General features: G+C 53.6%; 1 protein-coding gene across 5 annotated transcripts in view; it reads left to right on the forward strand.

Annotated features, from left to right (window-relative positions):
• Window positions 1-22,762, forward strand: part of IRAK2 (interleukin 1 receptor associated kinase 2) — a 50,278-nt gene that overhangs the window by 9,054 nt on the left and 18,462 nt on the right. For all 5 annotated transcript variants that reach the window (XM_012760609.2, XM_012760606.3, XM_012760608.2 and 2 more), the window contains 7 exons: window positions 7,869-8,015; window positions 11,798-11,904; window positions 14,000-14,194; window positions 14,275-14,339; window positions 17,850-17,964; window positions 20,306-20,415; window positions 22,221-22,416. In XM_012760609.2, the coding sequence (XP_012616063.1) occupies window positions 7,869-8,015; window positions 11,798-11,904; window positions 14,000-14,194; window positions 14,275-14,339; window positions 17,850-17,964; window positions 20,306-20,415; window positions 22,221-22,416 (935 nt within the window). The remainder of the gene's footprint in view (window positions 1-7,868; window positions 8,016-11,797; window positions 11,905-13,999; window positions 14,195-14,274; window positions 14,340-17,849; window positions 17,965-20,305; window positions 20,416-22,220; window positions 22,417-22,762) is intronic.

Consider the following 22,762-nt stretch of genomic DNA (forward strand, 5'->3'; position numbering starts at 1 on the left):
CCCTAATTGTAACATCAGTTAAACGTTATTTTTCATTTACTTGCTTGAGATCCTTTATTAACTTACTCAGCTGCCTCTGGCGGTTTGAGAACCTGACTTCCACCTGCTACTTTTTTTTTTTTTTTTTTTTTGAGACAGAGTCTTACTCTGTTGCCCAGGCTAGGGTGCTCTGTCGTCAGCCTCGCTCACAGCAACCTCAAACTCCTGGGCTCAAGCAATTTTTCTGCCTTAGTCCCTTGGGTAGCTGGGACTACAGGCATGTGCCACCATGCCCGGCTAATTTTTTTTTTTAAGTTGTCCAATTAATTTCTTTCTATTTTAGTAGAGACAGGGGTCTCTTTCTTGCTCAGGCCGGTCTCGAACTCCTGACTTTGAGCCATCCTCCCACCTCAGCCTCCCAGAGTGCTAGGATGACAGGTGTGAGCCACCACCGTGCCTGGCCCTACCTACCACTTCTTAAAGGCCTTTAAAAACCAGATTTGAATACCATAGTTCTTGAAAACTGCCCCCCAATCCTCGACATAAGGAAGCTTGACTGGGGAACGTGGGACCGTGTTTACATAAAGTCTCCTGAGTCGTGGGCTGTAGCTGCTCCCGGCCTGACTGTGTCAGGGCTGGTTCTGTGGGTGTCAGTTCCTTGATGGTTTCTCAGCCCCAGCTGCCCAGGACATGGCGACTTACTTTGTCAGACACTGAATGTCATAGGAGTCAGGATGAATTAGCACAGAAGGGCCGTGACGTTCCCAGCCCCCGCACATTCGCTTGCCCGCGAGAGCTCCTTTTTATTCTCTTAGCCGTTTCCCATGTCTCTTGTATTACCCTTCCAGGTTCACTGCTCTTAGCAGGGGGCAGACGCAGTTCAAAACCAGCCTGGGCGACACAGGGATACCCTGTCTTCTCTACAAAAAAATGTAAAAATTAGCCAGCCGTGGTGGTACATACCTGTAGTCCCAGCTACTCGGGAGGCCGAGGCAGGAGGATCCCTTGACCCCAGAAGTTTGAGGCTGCTGTGAGCTACGATCACAGCATTTGTACTCTAGGCTGGGCAGTAGAGCAAGACTTTTTGTCTCTAAAAAATTAAAGTTAAAAATTAAAAAAAAAAAGGTTTTGCCATGTAAAATCCACTGGCCAGAACCAGCCATGTGTCTCTAGCCTAAACTGCAGGGAGGCTGGGGTGTGGGCATGAGAGGAGCGAACGGTCACAGATACTCGGTAAGTATTGTCCAGCCACAGGCTGCTGCGGTTCAGGGGCTCATGGCTACAAGGTCCTGCGTGGTCCAAACCTTTCCAGCTCTCTGTCCTCGTCTCTACCACTCCCTTCGTTCAGCTCAGCCCTGGGGCCGTTCTTCGCCTGAGGGGATACACCAAGGTTTTCTGCCTCTGGGCCTTTGTACTTGCTGCTCCGTCTCCTTGGGGCACTGATCCCTCCCTAGTTTCCCTGCATTCTTCCCGCGGCTGGTCCTTTTTATCTTTCCGGTCTCTTGCTGAAATGGCACCTCCTCAGAGAAGCTTCCCCTGAGGCCGGGCACAGCTGCTCACGCCTGTCATCCCAGCACTTGAGGAGGCCAAGGTGGGAGGATGGCTTGAGGCCAGGAGTTTGGGACCAGCTTGGACAACATAGTGAGAGCTCATTTCTACAAAATTAAAAAATTAGCTGGGTGTGGTGGTGCAGGACCCTGTGGTCCTAAGTGCTCGGGAGGCTGAGGCAGAAGGATCGCTTGAGCCCAGGAGTCGGAGGCTGCAGTAAGCTGTGATTGCACCACGGCACTCCAGCCTGGGCGTCGACAGAGTGAGACCTTGTTTCTAAAGAAAACTTTCTCTCCCTGATGTTTGCTTTCAATATAGAACTGCTCCCAGCTTATGACCAAATATCTTTTATTTAACTTGCTTAATGTCAGAATCACATCAGTTTTGATAATGGGTGGAATCCCTAAGCCCTAACACAACCGACGAGTGAGGAGGAGCGAGTGGGTTCGGCGCCTGGTGGAGGACAGCTTCGCTGCAGAACCGGGGCAGAGCGCTTAGCCAGACAGCTTGCCCCTCAGATTCGCCTAATTCCACGTCCGGCCTGAGCCAGGAGTTTTGAATGGTGTGCGTGTATATATGTATGTGTGTGTCTTTGTGTGTGTGTGTATGCCCAGGAAGGTCCAACTCAGGGATCAGCAGTGTATGTGTGTGTGTGTGTGTGTGTGTGCGCGTGCCCAGGAGGGTCCAACTCAGTGTGTCTGTGTGTGCGCGTGCCCAGGAGGGTCCAACTCAGTGTGTCTGTGTGTGTGTGTGCCCAGGAGGGCCCAACTCGGGGAAGAGCAGGGAAAGGAAAAGCGAGGAGGGCCCAACTCGGGGGAGAGCAGGGAAAGGAAAAGCAAGGAGGGTCCAACTCGGGGGAGAGCAGGGAAAGGAAAAGTGAGGAGGGTCCAACTCGGGGGAGAGCAGGGAAAGGAAAAGTGAGGAGGGCTCAGGCAGTGGTGTTTGTCCCTGGTGCAGGCGGCTGGCACAGCGTGCTTTAGTCATGGCTGAGTCACCCCGGCTGGTTCTACACAGGATGGATTCCCATCACATGAGTCAGCTTATGAACACACCGCTGTTTACCTTGAGTGGCGTGAGGGTAGGGGGTTTCCAGAATGTGCTCACCGAGGAAAGACCTCGCCAGCCCCTGCACGTCCCTTGCCGCTGCCCGGACTGGCCACTGTCGGATGTTCCCAGGCAGCGCGGGCAGAGGCCAGGACAAGGCCCACCCAGCAAGATAAACTTCCTAAATGCTCCCCACTGAAGGAGACGGGCACACACACAGATCACAGACACGTAACCTACGCTCTTCAAGCGTAAGACAGAGATAGCGCCGAGACTTTCCCCAGGCTGCCATCTGAATTAAATAGGCCATGCCTGCGGGAAAGCACCTGCAGGAATAAGCCTGACCTAGAGTTAGGGATGATAATAAAAATAACAACAGTTGGCCTGGCGCAGTGGCTCACGCCTGTCATCCTAGCACTCTGGGAGGCCGAGGCAGGAGGATCCCTCAAGGTCAGGAGTTTGAGACCAGCCTGAGCAAGAGCAAGACCCCATCCCTACTAAAAATAGAAACAGATTAATTGGCCAACTAAAAATATATAGAAAAAATTAGCTGGGCATGGTGGCACATGCCTGTAGTCCCAGCTACTCGGGAGGCTGAGGCAGGAGGATCGCTTAAGTCCAGGAGTTTGAGGTTGCTGTGAGCGAGGCTGATGCCATGGCACTCTAGCTCGGGCAACAGAGTGAGACTCTGTCTCAAGAAAAAAAAAAAAGGCTATGACCGGCTGTCGCCTCGGCCTTGACAGACAGGAAGCTCCGTGCGGTTTAAAGCTCCTCACAGCCCTTTCCTGCGAGCATTTTGGCCTTCTTTGCTTCTTGCTGCCTTTGGTGGGTTTTTTTGCTTCACCAGTGTCATGGTGTGCCATGCTGAGGGAGCGGGTGTTGTGTCTGCCTAGTCTTCCCGGGGATGAGGACGGAGAAGCCGCATTTCCTCCGTCTTGGGTCGGACGAAGGAAGAGGCCAGCAAAGGGCTGGCCGCGCTCTCCATGGGGCCGCGGGCCGCTGCCACAGAGCAGCGAGAGAGGCACGCTGATGGTGTCTGTCACGCCACTGTTCGTTCGTGCTCACGCTCGGCATTTGTTTGGGCATCTAGACACCCGAAGTTCTCTGGGACGGGGTTTCACAGGAAACCGAAACGCCTTGTCAGGGAGTCGGCTCTATCCGCTGGCATCTCTGGCGGGGCTCGGCGAGGCCCCCTGTGTGGGAGGTGTCACCCCGACTGCCAGACAGGCCCCTTTGCAGGCTCTGGCCCTGCCCACGCGCCCTTCCCCTCGAGTGTTTCCTGCCCTACACATAGTGCTAGGTGGGGCCACATGTCCCCGTGGAAGGAGCAAGAAAGAGAAAGAGCAGACCGGGCGTGGTGGCTCACGCCTGTCACCCTGGCACTCTGGGAGGCCGAGGCGGGAGGATCGCTCAAGTCAGGAGTTTTTTTGTTTTTTTTTTCCATCTACTCTCCTGCTTTAATGCTGTTTTCACCACCCTTTACTACTTTACCACAGAAAACTCAAGCAAGACAGTGGCTTTTAATCTCTCCAGAGGAACTCTCCTGTACCTTGAATTCACCCCTATTCCCCCTGCCCTACCTCCACAGAGGCCCTGTCTCTGAGGCTCTATGGTCCCAGGCTGCAAGTACAAGGATGTGTCCCACGTTTGTGCACCAACTGCTCTCTGGGACTGGCCGAAGCAAGTCAAACTGATCAGGAAGACACCAAGGAAGGAGTGCAAGGACACTCCTGTCCAAGGGCCAGGAGTTTGAGACCAGCCTGAACAAGAGTGAGACTCCCATCTTTACTAAAAATAGAAAGAAATTAATTGGCTAACTAAAAATACATAGAAAAGATTAGCCGGGCATGGTGGCGCATGCCTGTAGTCCCAGCTACTCGGGAGGCTGAGGCAGGAGGATCGCTTGAGCCCAGGAGTGTGAGGTTGCTGTGAGCTAGGCTGACGCCATGGCACTCACTCTAGCCCGGGCAACAGAGTGAGACTCTGTCTATAAAAAAAAAAAAGAGCAGAGCTGGATTCTTCTTAGGATGGAAATATAATGACGGTTTTTCTCTTCCCTGTGGGTGGAGCCCACTGGGCCAGCCACAGAGGGGCCGTGGCCTCGATATTCTGCCAAGTGTGTCTGACAGAGGGCGGGTGGCCCTTCCTTCTGGGGGCACAGGCAGAGTGTCCCGGCCGTGCACACTGGGGAGCGCGCAGCTCTGCGCCAGAGCCGCGTCTGAGTCAGCATTCGCCCCGGCCATTGCTCCTTGTTGTCTGTACCAGGGTGTACCAGGGGCCGTTTCCCTCCTGGGCGTGGGAGTCAGTGGCATTCTACAAGACGGGCGCCGGCAAGGCCACTGTTGAGGAGAAGCCGGTGTCTGGGCTCTGAGTTTCAGCCGGAGAAAGCTCCTCTGGTGGGAGCTGGGGCGGCGTGGACCGAGGACCCTGAGGGAGAGGGAAGCGCGTGTTCTCCGTTCCCTCCTCCCTGCCTTCGTGCAGTTTTCCCCCTCAGGTGGCCGCCTCCCCTCCTGGAGTCTCCACTTCCTTACTCAAGATTTCCAGGGTCCTTGGGAGGACACATCTCGGGGCAGTTAGGCAGAAGACAATCCAGTGGGCTCTGACTCGGGGAAGGGCAGATTCGGTCTGTCTGCAGCTGGTGCGGCCAGGCCCTCCAGGGCAGACCTGCTCCTCGGGTTTGCGAGGCCCAGTTCTAGTCGCAGTTTTAGCTAGCCTGCTTACTGAGTTCTCTTTTAAGAAAATATACTTTACTATGTAAATAATGCATAATCGTCATCGAAAAATTCTCCAATATGAATAAACCAAAAGGAAAAACAATTCCACAGTATAAGCTCACTGTGGTGCTTCTCTCCTCCACGTAATCACTGGAAACGCTGTGCGTGCGGCAGGCGCTTTGTGTCTTCATGTATAGATTTCTTTTTTGTTGCCCGCCACTTTCATCCAACAGTGTGGTGTTGGCACCTTTCCACATCAATGGATACATCTGCATGTCCTTTGAGTTACTATTAAAGTGGAAAACCCAAGTTAACATTTTTTTAACTGGTTAAGAATTGTGTTAAATGAAAACTAAAAACTCCTATCCTACCGGTCTTATGCTCAGTAGGTGGGCCGTTTGAGAGAGAACCAATTTTTTAAAAATACAAGGACAATCACAATAATAAAGGTCCTGCCTTTTCTTTTAAATTAACCCAAAACTTAGCGGGCGTATTTTGGGCCGGGCCATTCATGTGCTCCGCCTCTGCTAGTCCTTGTAAAAGTTGTCCAGAGTAAACACGGCCAGGGCCTGGCAGAGCTGGCTTCCTTCCCGGAGCCTGAACCCAACAGCCCAGCCCTGCTGCCTCTGTGAGGCAGGCTCGCTCAACGAGCGACAAGGCAGCGAGCCTACAGAAACACAAGGGAACGCTGCTTCCCTCTTCAGCCTTATTGTTATTTCTGTGCTTTCCCGGGTCTCCCCCGACCCTGGGGAAAGCGGAGTGGGCACCCCTGTCCCTGCCTGTGCAGGGACCCAGCGTGGCGTTCAAGTAGCTCTGCCCTGGCTGGAAGGCAGGACGGCGAAACCCGAGCCAGGTGTGACTCTTGTTGGCTGTTTGACTCTGGACAAATCTTTTCACCTGCGTCTCCACAGGCTAAAAATAAAATGCAGATAATTCTATCAACAGATTGTTGTGAAAATTAAATAAATCTGTGTGGTGTCATTGCAAATTTAGGTCTTAATGTTTCTTTGTTCCAGTCCCGAAGTTTGGGTTTGAAAAGCTAGGTCCCATGCTAACAATTGGGTTTTTTTGAGACAGAGTCTCACTCTGTTGCTTAGACTAGAGTGTCATGGCGTCAGCCTAGCTCACAGCAACCTCCAACTCCTGGGCTCAAGCGATCCTCCTGCCTCAGTCTCCCAAGTAGCTGGGATTACAGGCATGCACCACCATGCCCGGCTAATTTATATATATATATATATATATATATTTTTTTTTTTTAGTTGGCCAATTAATTTATTTCTATTTTTAGTAGAGACGGGGATCTCGCTCTTGCTCAGGCTGGTTTCGAACTCCTGACCTTGAGCGATCCACCCGCCTCGGCTTCCCAGAGTAAGAATTGGTTTTGTTCAGAGACAGTTCAACCAGTCAAAGTGCTGCTGGAGACGCCTCTTCCCAGCCCCGCCCAGGGCTCGGTGTGAGAGCGAGCGGTCGGCAGCCTCCCTGGGACTGCGGCACCCTGTGTCTGGCTCTCGCGCATGAGTGCATCCCACATCACAGAGAGCAAGGGCCTGGAATGCAGAGCTGTTACCTGGGAGGCACTGGGGAAACGGGATTCAGGCTAAGCAGAGGGTGTCGTCTAGGCAGAGGGGAGCCCCACAGGGAAGTGGCGAGGCCAGATCTCATTTCAGCAAGATGCAGACTGGTCGGCCACCGCAGCAGGAGGCAGTGGCCAGCTGGCGGGATAATCGGGGCGTCCTGGGGCAGGTGGAGGAGGGAGAGGGCTCAGAGAGCAGCTCTGAGTAGGTGGCTGGCTGCCCATGTGGACACACCCTCGCAGCACCTCTGGGGCTTCCCAGGTCAGGGGAAGGAGGAAATGATCACTCTCAAGAAGGCAGGTGGCTTCTTTGACCAGTCCTTGTCTGCCTCTGGCTGTGGGATCTTGGACAGGTGACTTAACCTGCTCCGGCCTCAGTTTCCTCATCTCGAGACAGGGAAGACACGCAAGGACGTCGTGAGGCTTTAGCATGTGCAAGGCTGGGCCTGGGCCTGGGCCTGGCATGGTGGGTCCCCAGGACACAGCTGCTGCTGTTGGGCTCCTGTCTGCACGGCGCCTCCGCAGCCCATGGACGGGGAGCTGCAGAACAGCCGGGGCTTCTGCATCTGGGGCTGAGCGGGGCTCAGGGGGTGGGCGTCTCCAGCTTGCTCACACCTTCAGGGGGCCGCGTCGCCCGCAGAGCCCCTCGCACCTGTGGGCCTCGTTTCCCCTTCTCAACAGACCTGGGAGGGAGGTAAGCAGATAGTATTATTGTCATCGTCCCCATCTTATAGGTGGGGAAACGGAGGCTCAGAGGAGGAGAGTGACTTGTCTGGGGTGGCACAGCCAGTAGGGTCGGAAGACGGAGTGTTAGAGCTGGGCCATCACAGGGGGTTGTCATGTCCATTTTACAGATGTGGAGGTCGAGGCCCAGGGAGAGAACATCTCCCACCTCCCAATTTGTGGCAGCGCCAGGATTAGAACCCAGGTCTCCGACTTCTAGTCCTGGCCTCTCGATTGCTACCCCACTTCATGAAATACTAATCATTTTCTTCCCACCTTGTTTTCAGGGAAATCGGTTCCTAAAGTCGGGTCTCCCACTCTGGGCTTCCCAGATGCTGTGAAGCCAGGAGGGCCTTTGGCGGCTTCTGTTAGAACTACGCAGAATATGCAGGGAGAAGAGCAGCCCGTGAAGCCAGATGCTTTTACGGGCCCAGGTATTTTGAACTTAATTTAATATCTCTACTTAAAGCAAATTTATTTAAGGAAATGAAGATTTATCTATAAGGATATTCAGCTCAGCATCTAAACCAAAAATTGTAGACGGCATAGGAGATGGTAAAATTAATAACACGACGTAGCCATGCATCTGTACGTGGAAACATGCTCACAAGGTAGTGAGTTGGAAAAGTGGAGAAAGCCAGGAAACGAAAGAATATGTATCATCTATTACCATTTTTGTCAAAAGAAAACAACTCCGTAATTGAGAGCTTTCTAGGTGTCAGACACTATTCTCAGTACTGTACCTCAAAGATGCTGACTTATTTAACCTTCAGCTACCTGTGTGAATTGGGTATCGTTATTGTGCCCATTTTACAGATGAGAAAACTGAAGCACTAAGGGGATAAACAACCTGGCCAAGGTCATACGCTGCCGGGCCCCTGTTCCACCTGTGGTCTCCCAAGCCCCCAGCGCAGGCTGGCTCAGGCCAGTGCCGGCCCAGTGCCTGCTCTCCACAGCCCCGGCCGCCTCGGCCTCTCCAGCCACACGTCTGCTGCTTCGTCCTCGGGCACCTGAAGCCCAGAGAGAGAGTGACGAGGAGGAGGTGGCACCTGAGCCGTGTGGTTTGCACACGTCCCTAACCACGGCACGGACCGACTCCCAGAGCCTCTCAGACCACTTTGGGTCTGTCTCCATCCCCCAGTGCCCCGGCGAAGGCTGGGGCCAGCTTGCCAGGTGACAGAGGGGCTCAGCCAGGGGCCGACTTCCCCGGGGAGCTGCTCCTCAGCCGTGTCTCTGTCCTCGCCACCCGGCCCGGAGCCAAGCCTCGCTTTGGGGCCTCCCCGCAGCCTCCCGCGTGGCGAGCCGAAGATCCCAGGTCTGCGTGATCTCGGTGCGATCTCGGTGCGCGGTGCAGGCTCTGAAGCCGGCCCGCCCTGCCGCGAGGAGGGTGCCCGTGGGCTTCTGTGCTAGACCGGCCTGTCGAAATCCCAGCTCTGCCGCGTTCTAGCGGAATCGGCCTTGCTGTGCGCGGTTTCTTCAGTTCATGAAATGAAGATAACAGCATTTCGCCCTGTCGTGGTCAGGAACTGCCCCAGTGCTCACCAGACAGCGGAGAGAGGGACGTTCCAGACACCCCAGAGAGGTTGAATCTGGAATGGCAACTTCAAGCCAAGGAGTATGGACTATTTCCTGGAGCGAAAGATAGATTAAAAAAAAGGTGCAGACCTTGCACCGGCAATTAAAGATAAGGGGAAATGGCCCTAAGGCAAATGTGAGGCTGGCTGATGGCCAGAGGGAAAAACGATAGTAAACTAGGGGAATTCTCGGGGAGGTGACAGGCGTAGCAATTTCCTCTCCTGTCCCTCCACTAGGTCACTGTGCAAAGCAGCGTCACATGTCTCTGTTGGACTTTGCACAGTCTCTTTCTCGAATGGGTGTCTGCCTGCGCTGTGGGGATGGCGCCACAGTCTGCAGACGTAGACGCGAGTCTCTTTGCCCAAACGGCAGTTGAGAAATAATCGTTCCTTTCATCAAACCACCCAAAGCCCGCCTTCTCCCGAGAGAGCCCCACGTTTCCCTGGGGCCCCAAAGTTCAAACCGGTGGATCTCCTGGAAGGATTTTTGTAGGCGTGGAGGACACAGAGCCCCCCCCTTGACCTTGACTCCTGGGCCGTCCCCTCCTCGGCAGGTGGGGAGGAAGCGGGAAGAGACGGGGAGGGGAGGCGAGCGGAGGAGCTGGGCAGCCCCGCGCACGGGCTTTCGGCTTTCGGGGCCTTGAGCTGCTGACGGCCGTGGGAAGCCAGCGGCAGGAGAGGCCGTGGGCTGGCGGTCGGAGTCTGTTCGCGTCCTCACTCTGCGCGGCTTCGCCCGCCTGGGGGCTGGTGAGCACCCCGTCTGTGCCCAGACTGGCACTTTCGGCCCGGACAAGAACTGTACAAGGAACAGACTAGTATTTCTCGTTTTATGTTTGGAGAACGCTCAAAGAAATGAAGCATAGCTCACTCGAGGCCAGACCTTCCGTAAGGACGGAGCCAGGACTCAGCCGAGTTCTGATGCCGCCAAAGGAGAGGGGAGCCTCGGGCCGACCGCGCCAGCCACAGGGCAGGACGCGGGAAACCCCACGTCCGATGCAGGACGGGATTCGGCGCATTCTGCTGAGGAAAGCAGACATTCTAGAAAGGTCTCCATAGGAAATGGGATTTCTTTTTAGTAGAGTTCTGGCACACAAAGGGCTAACAGCGTCTTGGAAAATCAGGTCCACGCAGACGCCCCACATATCTGTGTCCCCTCTGCACACAGCGTCTGGGAGCAGCCGGGAAGCGTGGCCAGGCGTGGACACAGGCGTGGGCCAGAGCCACGGCAGCTGGGGCCACGGCTCGCGTCCTCGTGGCTGCGAGACTCAAGAGGCGGCCGGGCAGGATCCAGGAGGCTCAGGACAGCCCTCGACCTGCCCCCGGCCGCTGCCGGGCAGGCTCTGCTCCACCAGCCGCCTGCCGGGGCTCCCAGTGTAGCTGACCGCTCTGGCTGCGGCGCTGTTCCCGTCTCCTGAACTCACGTGCTGCGGTCGGGGTTCCGGATGGATCGCTCCTTTCCTGATCCACAAGTCAGAAACAGCTGAAGCAGGTAGACTTGTCCAGTAGCCCCAGGGTCAAGGCCAGTCTGCAATTACTTAGAAGCCATCCTTGCCATGGGGCCGCCCGGGTATTTTCAGATGATAACTCATGCTTCTGGCCTCCGCCGAGGCTGCTTCTGTGTGGACCAGACTCCACGGCCCGTCTCACCCAGCCGGCACCTTGTTCATTCCTCAGACCTCAGGTTGCCTAGTGAGTCTTCAGGTCAATCTTCCTGTGGTGCCTGGTGAAGAAATTTCACCCTCTTCAACCGAACGTCTACCTGACCCTAAACTACTCCTCAAGCCGCCTCTCTCATGACTCTTCCTCACTTACTGGGGAGTTAAGAACGTGGATTCTGGAGCCACTGGCTGTGTGCCCTTGGAAAGCCTGCTTGACCTCTCTCTGCCTCGTGTCAGAGGACATGCTAACGGTCCAGTGGCAGCTTATCTCCTAGGACTGTTGTGGGCGTCAGGTGATTTAGAACACTCCTTGGCATGCTGTGTCTGCTGACTAAATGCGTCTACATACTTGCCTACTGCGCCCCTGGGGCCTTCCACTGCCCGGCCTCTGCACAGACTCCTTCCACGGCTTCAAGCCCTCCTACCCCGTGGTGCTTATGGAAAATGTTTCCCCGTCTTTCAAGCCCGGGTTGAATGCTACTTCCTCTGTGAATCTTCCTCGTATCAGCCTGCTATGGCCTCTCCTGCCCCTGACCTTGCTTCCCCGTGGAATCTGTCCCTGGAGGACAGTTACTGTCACCCCTGCCACGGCGGAGGTTTCTGGAAGGCAGGCTCAGTAGCTAGTTGACCTCTATGTCCTCCACTGCTCTCTGAGCGGGAGTAGGAAAGAGCAGGGCTCAGAAGTCAAACTGCCTCCGCTTGAACTCCAGCTGTGCCACTTCCCACGGTGTTCCCCAGGGCAGGGACTCTCCCTCCAGGGCCTGTGTGTCCCACCTGTCAAATGGGTGGCAGATAGGGCTGCAGGGCTGTCCCAAGGCTTAAATGAGGTGACAGGGCTCACCTGAGCAGTGCGTTGGGCGCGAGTGCTGGGCTTCAGGAAGTGGCAGTGATACATATTTGGGGGTGCATGAGAGAGTTACTCGGTGGGGAGCCCCTCGCCCTGCTCCCCCAGGCCACATCCGACCCACAGTCTCTCCCTTCCAGAGTCTGCTGCAGCTGGAGCCCGCCTGCAGCCCTTCCCACCGCCTGCTTCTGAAGAAGATGCCCCTCATTCCTTAAAAACCCACCTCCCCGCTTCATTGGACTCAAAGGTAAACCCACCCCTCTGCTTCCGTCCCCAAGCCATGTCCGCTGGCCTGTGGCTCCCTTGCAAAAATGCAATTTCTTTACTCCTTGAAACCAGGTGAGGGGTGGGGAGGGGAAAGGAAACCCCTCAGATCACTCACTCTTGGCTGCTAAGACTGAACGTGCAGGCGGTCAGCAGACCTGGGAGGGGAGCACACGCCAGTGAATGAGCCTTTCCATCGTTTGGGAGACTGGCACCCCCAAGCCCAAATGCATCCGTAAAGTAGCCGTTGGCTCACATACCACCTCCCCCCCACCTTTTTTCAGCCCAGTTACCCCGGGTTGCATAACTCAGTCTGGGCTGTCCTGAGTGTTGAGTGGCGTGGGGCCAGGGTTGCATTGTGACTTTCCTGGGTTTTAGGCACTTTCACCTTCATGGGCCCCTTCCTTTATTTAAAAAAAAAACAACCCAAAATTATATCTTATGAGTGCATTGGTATGGAGATGAATATAATCCAAGCTAGCTTAAAAATGAGGATGTTATTTATTTTCTTCTCATTTTTAAAGAAATTAAAATGTTTTCATGGCCCTGCAGTGCTGTGAGCCCCAGACACCGCGTCGCGTGTGTCGGGGAGAGGCCGCTTCACGTGGGTCTGGTTAGGGTGGAGATTCTCTCTTAAGCAGAGTTTTGTTTGTTTGTTTGTTTTTAATAATTAATCATTTTCCAAGATGATTTAATAACTTGGGAGAATGATCATGGTATATGCTAAGTGAAAACCCCAGAAATCAAAACTATGTGCAGCACGTCCCCAATTTTGTTAAATAAATCCTGATATATTACTATCCAGTTGGCAGGAAATACACAACTTTAATAGCAGTTAAGTGGATGATGGGATTATGGATAATTCTCCCCCTCCCCAGTTTTCTAAAACTGTTAATACAAGCATGTATAATTTTTTTTTTTGAGTCAGAGTCTGTTGCCTGGGCTAGAGTGCCGTGGCGTCAGCCTAGCTCACAGCAACCTCAAACTCCTGGGCTCAAGCGATCCTCCTGCCTCAGCCTCCCCAGTAGCTGGGACCACAGGCATGCGCCACCATGCCCGGCTAATTTTTTTTTATATATATATATTAGGTGGCCAATTAATTTCTTTCTATTTATAGTAGAGATGGGGTCTCGCTCTTGCTCAGGCTGGTCTCGAACTCCTGAACTCAAATGATCGGCTCGCCTCGGCCTCCCAGAAGGCTAGGATTACAGGTGTGAGCCACCCACTGTGCTGGGCCTAAGCATATATAATTTTTAAAAAATTAAATTCATGGACACTTATTTTTTTTTTTTTTTTTTGAGACAGAGTCTCGCTTTGTTGCCCAGGCTAGAGTGAGTGCCGTGGCGTCAGCCTAGCTCACAGCAACCTCAAACTCCTGGGCTCCAGTGATCCTTCTGCCTCAGCCGTGCCACCATGCCCGGCTAATTTTTTATATATATATCAGTTGGCCAATTAATTTCTTTCTATTTATAGTAGAGACGGGGTCTCGCTCTTGCTCAGGCTGGTTTTGAACTCCTGACCTTGAGAAATCCGCCCGCCTCGGCCTCCCAAGAGCTAGGATTACAGGCGTGAGCCACAGCGCCCGGCCATGGACACTTATTTTTAAAAAGGGAAGCACAGCTTCGTCCATGTCCCTGGGCCCCAGAGGCTTAGCACATGTGCTGTGGGCCAGACTGAGGGCACCAAGCCTGGCCCAGTGACCAGCAGGGTGGCCTCACTTCAGCTCTTTTATCTTCTCTGTGCCTACCTCTGTGACCGGAAGAAAAGGAACCATCAACCCTGTGCCAGGAATACTCACATCTCAGTTAATCTTCAAAATTACCCTCCAGGGTACTAGTCTATCTTCATTTTTGCTGATGAGGCAGTTGAGGCTCAGAGAGGTTAAGTAACTCACCCAAAGTCACAGAGCAAATTAGGGGCAGAGCTGGGATCTGAGCTTGGGCTTGTCCGTGTTTTCGTTACAGCTCCCCACTAGACAAGGTGACCTCCACCCTTCAGCTCCGGCGTTCCGAGACCCTCTGAGGTGGCAGGGAAAGGCGCCTCCGTACTCATGCCGTCTCTCCTCTCCGAACCCCCAGGGCTGCAGCACCTCTGTCCCTGAGCAGGAAGAGCCCATGAGCCTGGCTGGAGGCAGCCTGTTCTGGAGCGAGGCGGACGTGGTTCAGGCAACTGACGACTTCAGTCAAAACCGCAAAATCCACGAGGGCACCTTTGCTGACGTCTACAGGGGGCAGAGGCTCGGGACGCCCTTCGTCTTCAAGAGGCTCAGAGAGGCAAGTGCCTCTGGTCTCTAGCGAGGGGTGGGGCTGCGCGGGTGAGGCTGGGCCTCCACGTTCCGTGTCTTCCTCCACAGACGGCCTGTTCCAGTCCAGGGTCGATTCAGAGGTTCTTCCAGGCAGAGGTGCAGGTCTGTCGTAGGTAAGCCTCCCTTCTGGAAAATGCTTTGTTTAATGTTAACAGTAGTGACACATCCCCTCACATAGAGCTTCCTGTGTGCCAGGCATGTTTTAAGCACTCTGTTATATATAAACTCACTTAATCCTCATAAGAATTCTGTAATGTAGCTGCTACTATCACATCATTTTACAGATGGGTACATTGAAGCACAGAGAGGTTAAGCATCTTGTCCAAGATCACACAGCTAGTAAGTCTCAGAGCTGGGATTTGTACCTACATGGCCTGGCTCATGTTCTTCTATGTATCAATTATAGGTATAGATTAGAGTTATAAAGGAATCTTTTTTTTTTTTTTTTTTTTTGAGACAGAGTCTCACTTTGTTGCCCAGGCTAGAGTGAGTGCCGTGGCGTCAGCCTGGCTCACAGCAACCTTAATCTCCGGGGCTCAGCGATCCTCCTGCCTCAGCCTCCCGAGTAGCTGGGAGCATGCGCCACCATGCCCAGCTAATTTTTTGTATGTATATTTTTAGTTGGTCAATTAATTTATTTTTTTTATTTTTGGTAGAGACGGGGTCTCGCTCAGGCTGGTTTCGAACTCCTGACCTCGAGCAATCCGCCCAAAGTGCTAGGATTACAGGCGTGAGCCACCACGCCCGGCCTAGGAATCTTGGCTCACTCCTCCAACACCTTCCTTCCATGGAAAACATTCCATAGATGTTTCTGTCCCATTTTTTGAGGTAGCCAGAGATTTACGAACCAACTCTGAGAGCGAATCTCTCTTAAAATCGTGGTCTAGTCTGAGAGCTAAGGATCATTTTTACATTTTTGAATGGTTGAAAGAAAAAAAACAAAAGTAGAATAGGCCAGGTGCAGTGGCTCACGCCTATAATCTTAGCATTCTGGGAGGCCAATGTGGGAGGATCGCTTGAGCTCAGGAGTTCGAGACCAGCCTGAGCAAGAGCAAAACCCTGTCTCTACATATATAGAAAGAAATTAGCCAAACAACTAAAAATAGAAAACATGAGCCAGGCATGTTGGCGCATGCCTGTAGTCCCAGCTACTGGGGGGGGGGGGTGAGGCAGGAGGATCGCTTGAGCCCAGGAGTTTGAGGTTGCTGTGAGCGAGACTGACGCCACGGCACTCTAGCCTGGGCAACAGAGTGAGACTCGGTCTCAAAAAAAAAAAAAAGTAGAAGAATGCTCTATGACACACGAAAATTGTATGAAATCCACATTTCAATGTCTGTCATAAAGCTTTATCGGAACACAGCCACACTCGTTCATTTTCGTGTCATGTGTGACTGCTTTTGTGTCACAGCGCACAGTTGAGCCGTGCCAACAAAGACCGTAGGGCCTACAAAGTCTGAAATGTTTACTGCTGTTTGTTTCCAGAAAAAGTTTGCTGACACATGGTCTAGAGTGATAAAGGCTTCCAAAGTTATCCTCAAACCTGTTCATTTTACAGATGGGGTAACTGAGACCAGAGAAGTGAGCCTCCTTGTCACAGAGCTGGGTGGGGACTTGGAGAGAGCAGGGAAGGACTGTTTGGAGACCTGGGGTCTGTCCTGGCTCTGCCATCACTGACTGAGGGACTTAAGTGCCCACTGGGCTCCATCGAGTGCTAGGCACAGCTGTTGCTTGGCCTTGGCGAGTCACACTATGCGGCTCCCTCCGCCGGGACACGGCCAAGGCAAAGAATCCATGATTTCTGTGGAGTATTTTCAGAAACAAAGAAAATAGAGATTACCTGTTTTCCACAGCACCTATAAATAACTACGAGTGTGTTAACATTTTGACATATTTTCTTTCATGGTTTCTCTATTCATATGTGTATGAAGACACACATGCACACACACATATACACAGGCACATGCGCATTTAATCAAAGCTACAGGTATGACTCCCTTTCCATTTGGCACGGCCCCTTCCTAGAGTCGGCAGCAGTCGCTCCTCCATTCATCGGTCCAGAAAGCATGAGTGGTCGAGCCCTTTCCAAGGGTCCGGCCAGGGCAGCGCCAAGTGTGCGCAGCCCCGCCTGGGGAGGTTCACAGTGCAGCGGGGAGACTGCCCTGCAGACGGCTAACACGATAACGGTGCAGCGGGGAGACTGCCCCGCAGACGGCTAACACGATAACGGTGGCTGTGGGGAGACTGCCGTGCAGACGGCTAACACGATAACGGTGCAGCGGGGAGACTGCCCCGCAGACGGCTAACACGATAACGGTGCAGCGGGGAGACTGCCCTGCAGACGGCTAACACGATAACGGTGCAGCGGGGAGACTGCCCCGCAGACGGCTAACACGATAACGGTGCAGCGGGGAGACTGCCCTGCAGACGGCTAACACGATAACGGTGGCTGTGGGGAGACTGCCGTGCAGACGGCTAACACGATAACGGTGCAGCGGGGAGACTGCCCCGCAGACGGCTAACACGATAACGGTGCAGCGGGGAGACTGCCCCGCAGACGGCTAACACGATAACGGTGCAGCGGGGAGACTGCCCTGCAGACGGCTAACACGATAACGGTGGCTGTGGGGAGACTGCCGTGCAGACGCTAACACGATAACGGTGCAGCGGGGAGACTGCCCCGCAGACGGCTAACACGATAACGGTGCAGCGGGGAGACTGCCGTGCAGACGGCTAACACGATAACGGTGCAGCGGGGAGACTGCCCTGCAGACGGCTAACACGTTAACGGTGGCTGCGGGAGCGGAGGGGCAGAGAGGTCGGGCAGGGGCCATTTACAGGAGTCCTGGGAAATTGGGTTGGAGCCTGGCCAAGGCAGAGCAGAGGGGAATGAAGGGGGCCTGTCGAAAGCTATTTATCACAGTGAACGGTGTGGCGGGGTGGGGGTGCCTTCGCTGGGATGGTGAACATGGGTGGATAGGCAGGTGTGGGGCTGGAGCGCAGGCTGGTGCTCACCTGAGCATTGGAATGTTTAGACCCCGAAGTCTGGAGCTCGTCGGATGGGGCTGGAGAGGAGATCTGGGTGTGGGGAGGTGCCTGGAGGGACAGCATATCCGCCGCTGCCGGCCCAGCTGGCGGAGAGGAGGAAGGCCGAGGAGGAGCATCTTAGCGGAACAAGCCAAGGGAGAGTTGTCAGAGAGGTGGGAGGAGAGTCAGGAGGGAGGGGGCTCAGAACCCGGTGGAAGAGGGTTTCAGAAGGCCCCAGTCCTGGAGTCAGATAGACCCGGGATCTGGTCCTGGCTTCACTGTTTGCTGGTTTGTGACCATGGGCTGATTCAGTAACCTCCAAGCCCGTGTTTCTGAAGATGGGGTGGTTGAGGTGTCCTGGCCGCAGAGCAGCGGAGAGGGATGGGGACCACTCAGGTTCCAGCTCCTCTAAGGCAGGCAGTTTTCATCTCTCTGCCCTGGTGCCAGGCCCTTAGGGGTCAGAGCATGGTAACCTGGGAGGTTACTGGTGGCTTTGGGGTCAAGAGGGCAGAAGAAGATGAGAGATGAGGAAGTATTAATGGGTAAGTCCTTGATTATTCCGTCTGACTCCTCACCCCTGCACCGATACCTGATTTCAGATGCTGCCACCCGAACGTCTTACCTGTGCTGGGCTTCTGTGCGGGAAGGCGGTTTCACAGCTTGATCTACCCCCACATGGCCAATGGCTCTTTACAGGACAGACTCCAGGGCCAGGTAAGAGCCTGGGTCGTGCGCAGAGAACAGGACCAGGCCACACCCAGTGAGGGAGTCAGAGATTGAGGATTAGGGAATCCAGAGGGGAGAGGGGCCATCCTCGCAGTCCCAGGGACGGTTTCCAAGGAAAGAAGCTGGGCCAGCATAGGTAAGATCTAGCTAAATATCTTCAGGAAAGAAAACTAAAAAAAAACCTGGGCATGGTGCCATGTCCCTGTAATGCCATCCACTAAGGATGCTGAGGTGGGGGGATGCTTGAGTCAGGTGTGCAAAACCAGCCTGGTAACACAGTGAGACCCCAGCTCAAAAACAAAAAACATGACGAGGCATTTCACTCAAGTCAAGAGTACGACAGAGGTGCCCTACAGCACCCATTTTGCTCATCGCCGTTCTGGAGGTATTAGCCAATGCAGTAGGACAAGAAAAAGAATTAAGAGATAAAGAGTGTAGAAAGTAGAGGCAAGTTTTTATTATAAAATGTTTTTCCAGTAAATACCTATTTGCTGTGGATTTACGGAATTTCCCTGGAAAGTTACACAAGAAACTGGTATATTGGCTGCCTCTGGGGTGGAGAGTGAGGCAGCTGAGGCACAGGGTGGGAGGGAAACAATGTTACTGTGTGACCTTTTATACCTTTAGAATATTTTTATCATGTGACTAATGCCTATTAAAAATTACAATTTTTAGCTGGGCATGGTGGCTTATACCTGTGATCCTAGCAATTGCAGAGGCTGAGGTAGGGTGGTGGATAGGGGATTACTTGAAGCCAGGAGTTTGAGGCCAACCTGGGAAGTACAATAAGACCTGCATCTCTAGAAAAAAGTTACAATATTAGCCGGGCATGGTGGCGCATGCCTGTAGTCCCAGCTACTTGGGGGGCTGAGTTAGGAGGATCCCTTGAGCCCAAGAATTTGAGGTTACAGTGAGCTTTGATCATGCCACTGCACTCCAGCCCAGGTGACAGAGGGAGACTCTGTCTCTAAAATAAATAAATAAATAAATTTCAATTTTAATTTTTTTTTTTTTTTTTTTTGAGACAGAGTCTCACTGTGTTGCCCGGCTAGAGTGCGGTGGCATCAGCCTAGCTCACAGCAACCTCAAACTCCTGGACTCAAGTAATCCTTCTGCCTCAGCCTCCCGAGTAGCTGGGACTACAGGCATGCACCACCATGGCCAGCTAATTTTTTCTATATATTTTTTTAGTTGTCTAGCCAATTTCTATTTTTTTTTAGTAGAGACAGCGGTCTCGCTCTTGCTCAGGCTGGTCTTGAACTCCTGAGCTCAAGTGATTCTCCCACCTCAGCCTCCCAGGGTGCTAGGATTACAGGCGTGAGCCACCGTGCCTGGCCAAATTATAATTTTTTTAAAAACAGACCTTCTGCTTATAAAATCCTCAGAGGGAAAGAGTTACTCCATAACAGCATGATTGCTCCCTTGGCAGGGACCAGACAAAGCAGGTATTCGAGGTATGCTCGTGCTCACTAGCTCTTCTGAGCTCTCCCTGTGCAGGACACCATGGTGACACCAGCCTTTGCACATGTCGTCTCCTGCAGGCCTCCCCACAGCCAAAGAGGTTCCCCACATTTTTCAAAAGAGGAGCCTCTGGCACATAGAGACGCAGAGACTTGCCTAAAGGAATGCAGCTGATAAGTGTCAGGCCAGGGCTTAAATTGGGTTCACCTGGCCTAGATTTCAGAGCTTTTGAGAAGGAATTGTTACCAGAGGTTGTCCAGGCCAGTTCTTAGGGGATGTGGGACCTAGACCAGAGCTCGGAAAGTAGGTGGTGACTTAGCCTGGGAGAGTGAGTCTTAAAACGACAGTGGCAGGACCTGGGAACATGGGAGGCCTAAGGCCGTGCTTCAGTCCCCGTCAGCCCTGCGAAGTTCCCGTAACACACAGGGGACTGGGGTGAGGCTCATGTGCTCGGGGTGCAAACACGCGCTCCCTAGCTCCTCTCCCAGCAAGCCCCTCCTGCGGAGAAATTCCAGAGCTGCCACTGAAATAGCCATAATAAAAATAGCTATTTAATGAGCACCTACTGTGTGGCAGACACTGTCACGTGTTCTCTCTCGAGTCCTTATCAACCGCCTTAAAACACAGGAATTGACATTTCCATCTTATATGCCAGGAAGTTCCAAAGCCACTCAGCTCCCGTCGTCTGAGCTGGGAGTCACGCTGAGACCCGCCTGTCGTGGAAACCCTGGGCTTCTGCGTGAAGTCCCGCTGCAGAGCCCGCTGCCTAGGGAGGGCGCGGCGGCGGGCGGGAGAGGTGGGGCGCTGGGCCCCGCCAGCAGGGCTTTGAAAGGCGCAGGAGTGACCGTTGCCCCTGTCTTCCTCCCAGGGTGGCTCAGACGCCCTGCCCTGGCCGCAGCGCGTCGGCATCTGTGCGGGGCTGCTTGGTGCGCTCGAGCACCTGCACGGCCTGGGCATCATCCACGGCAACGTCAAGAGGTGAGCCCGGGGCTGGGGCCGCCAGGGCGGGCCAGCACCGCCGTGTCCCCGCTCTGCCTCGCTTCTCTTCGTTTTTCTCTCCTCCTCTCCACCCCTCGGGTGTCCTTTTCTTTGTCACGCCTGCAATCCTCAGTGCCTCTGGGTTGCGCCCTGCGTCTGATCGCTCTCAGCACGGATTGCTTCCGCATCGTGTTTCCGAGATGCTGTTTTCCCAACGAGCCCCCCACACTCCGTGCATTTCGCCGTCCACTCGGCGGCTGGCCTGGACTCAGCCTCAAGCCCCGAGCCATGTTTGCCAGGCGCCTGGGGTTCTGAGCGCCTTGTTCCGGGCTTTCTGGGAGACCTGTGCCCAGCTCGTGGATCTGCTGGTGTTGGCGTCTTGTCAGAGAGGCTTCCCGCAGGGTCGGCAGCATCCAAGAGTGAGAGGTCCCTGCCTGGGGACTGGCAGCAGGGGAAAGGTTCCAGAAGATGACAGAAAACCGGATAGAACTGCCCCAGAGCCATAGAACTCGTGCTTCCCAGCGTTCTCTCTCCATTTGGCCTGAGGAAGCCTTTTTCCCCTTTTCTCTTCTCTGATTTTTATTTCATTGCACTGACAATTGTAATAGCAAGAAAGGTAAGAGGTCATTGCTGACCCATCCCCCTGACTCATCAACGAGCCTCTGTTTTGTTTCTTTCCCAGGACCTGCCCGTGCACATCCTCAGCCCTAAGGCAGCACCTTTATCCAGTTACCAATTCCTGTTCTATGTTTTCCCCCTTCATTTAAACGTGGCAAACATTTCCCCAGATTGCATACATCCTGGCTTCTTTCGTTTGCTTTTACCATGAACTGTCATGTTTTTAGTGCCGCCTTTGTCTTCCATTAAAGGGACTTGCCCATTGTTTACTTAGCCACTCCTAACAGTGGATATTGGAATTGGTGTCAGCTTTTTGAAATCCTGTTTGAGGTTAGTTCCACACTGAATATTTTTACACGTGCAGGTTGGCTTTTGAAAATCTCCTTTGGAGCACTTTCTTGGAGTTCACGTGCCCATGTTAGATGCCTGGGCCAAAGGGTATTTTTATTGCTTTTCTTTCTTTTTTTTTTTTTCTTAGAGACAGAGTTTCACTTTGTTCCCTAGGCTAGAGTGCCGTGGCGTCAGCCTCGCTCACAGCAACCTCAGACTGCTGGGCTCAAGCGATCCTCCCGCCCTAGCCTCCCAAGTAGCTGGGACTACAGGCACGTGCCACCATGCCTGGTTAATTTTTTCTATATATTTTTAGTTGGTCAATTAATTTCTTTCTATTTTTAGTAGAGACGGGGTCCCGCTCTTGTTCAGGCTGTTTTCGGACTCCTGACCTTGAGCAATCCTCCCTCCTCGGCCTCCCAGAGTGATAGGATTACAGATGTGAGCCACCTCGCCCGGCCTTTTTCTTTTCTTATTCCCCACGATCTAGGCAGGTTCAGCCACAGAGGATGCTGGCGTTTAGGCTTGAGTCGGCCAGGCCAGCATAACCCGTGGGCTTGATCAAACCGTGGCTGATGAGGGTGGACATCTGCAGGAGTCAGGGAGGCTGCACATCTCTGGCCACATCCCAGGGGCAGGAAGTCTTAATCCTGATTCCACCCCCATTTGCCGGAGGGCGTGGACCCCCCCCCCCCCCCCCCGCTGGCTCAGAAACTGTATGGAGAGTCTTCATGATCCCAATCTGCAGGTGCCAAATTGCCCACTGACAGCTAAGTTGTTTCCCAAAAGGGTCCCCATGGCAACTCCTTACCATGCAGCTCCAAACGAGAAGGTTCTCTCTGCTTTCTTTTCCACAGCTCCAATGTTCTGTTGGACCAAAATCTCGTCCCCAAGCTGGCACACCCAGTGGCTCACCTGTGCCCCGTCAACAAAAGGTCAAAGTACACCATGATGGAGACCCAGCTTTTCCAGGCCTCCGCTGCGTATCTCCCAGAAGATTTCATCAGAGTAGGGCAGCTGACGAAGCGAGTGGACGTCTTTGGCTACGGAATAGTAAGAGCCTCCTGTGCAGACCTGGGCGTGCCCACGCGTCCTCCCCATGGCTCTCTGTGAGCCCAGGGTGTGCCATGGGCACGGAGACGGCCCCATCAGAGTGCGGCAGGGGCTGGCGGCTGCCTCTTTCCTTTGGCCTGGCGGCTGAGGGTAGCTTTTACATTTATGAAGGATAGGATTTAAGAAAACAAAAGAGGCCAGCGTGCCAGCTCATGCCTGTCATCCTAGCACTCTGGGAGGCCAAGGCAGGAGGATCGATCATTTGAGCTCCAGAGTTCAAGACCAGCCTGACCAAGAGCGGGACCCCATCTCTACTAAAGGTAGAAAGAAATTCATTGGCCACCTA

This window comes from Microcebus murinus, chromosome 28 (genome assembly GCF_040939455.1).
Source record: "Microcebus murinus isolate Inina chromosome 28, M.murinus_Inina_mat1.0, whole genome shotgun sequence".
Classification (NCBI taxonomy): Eukaryota; Metazoa; Chordata; class Mammalia; order Primates; family Cheirogaleidae; genus Microcebus; species Microcebus murinus.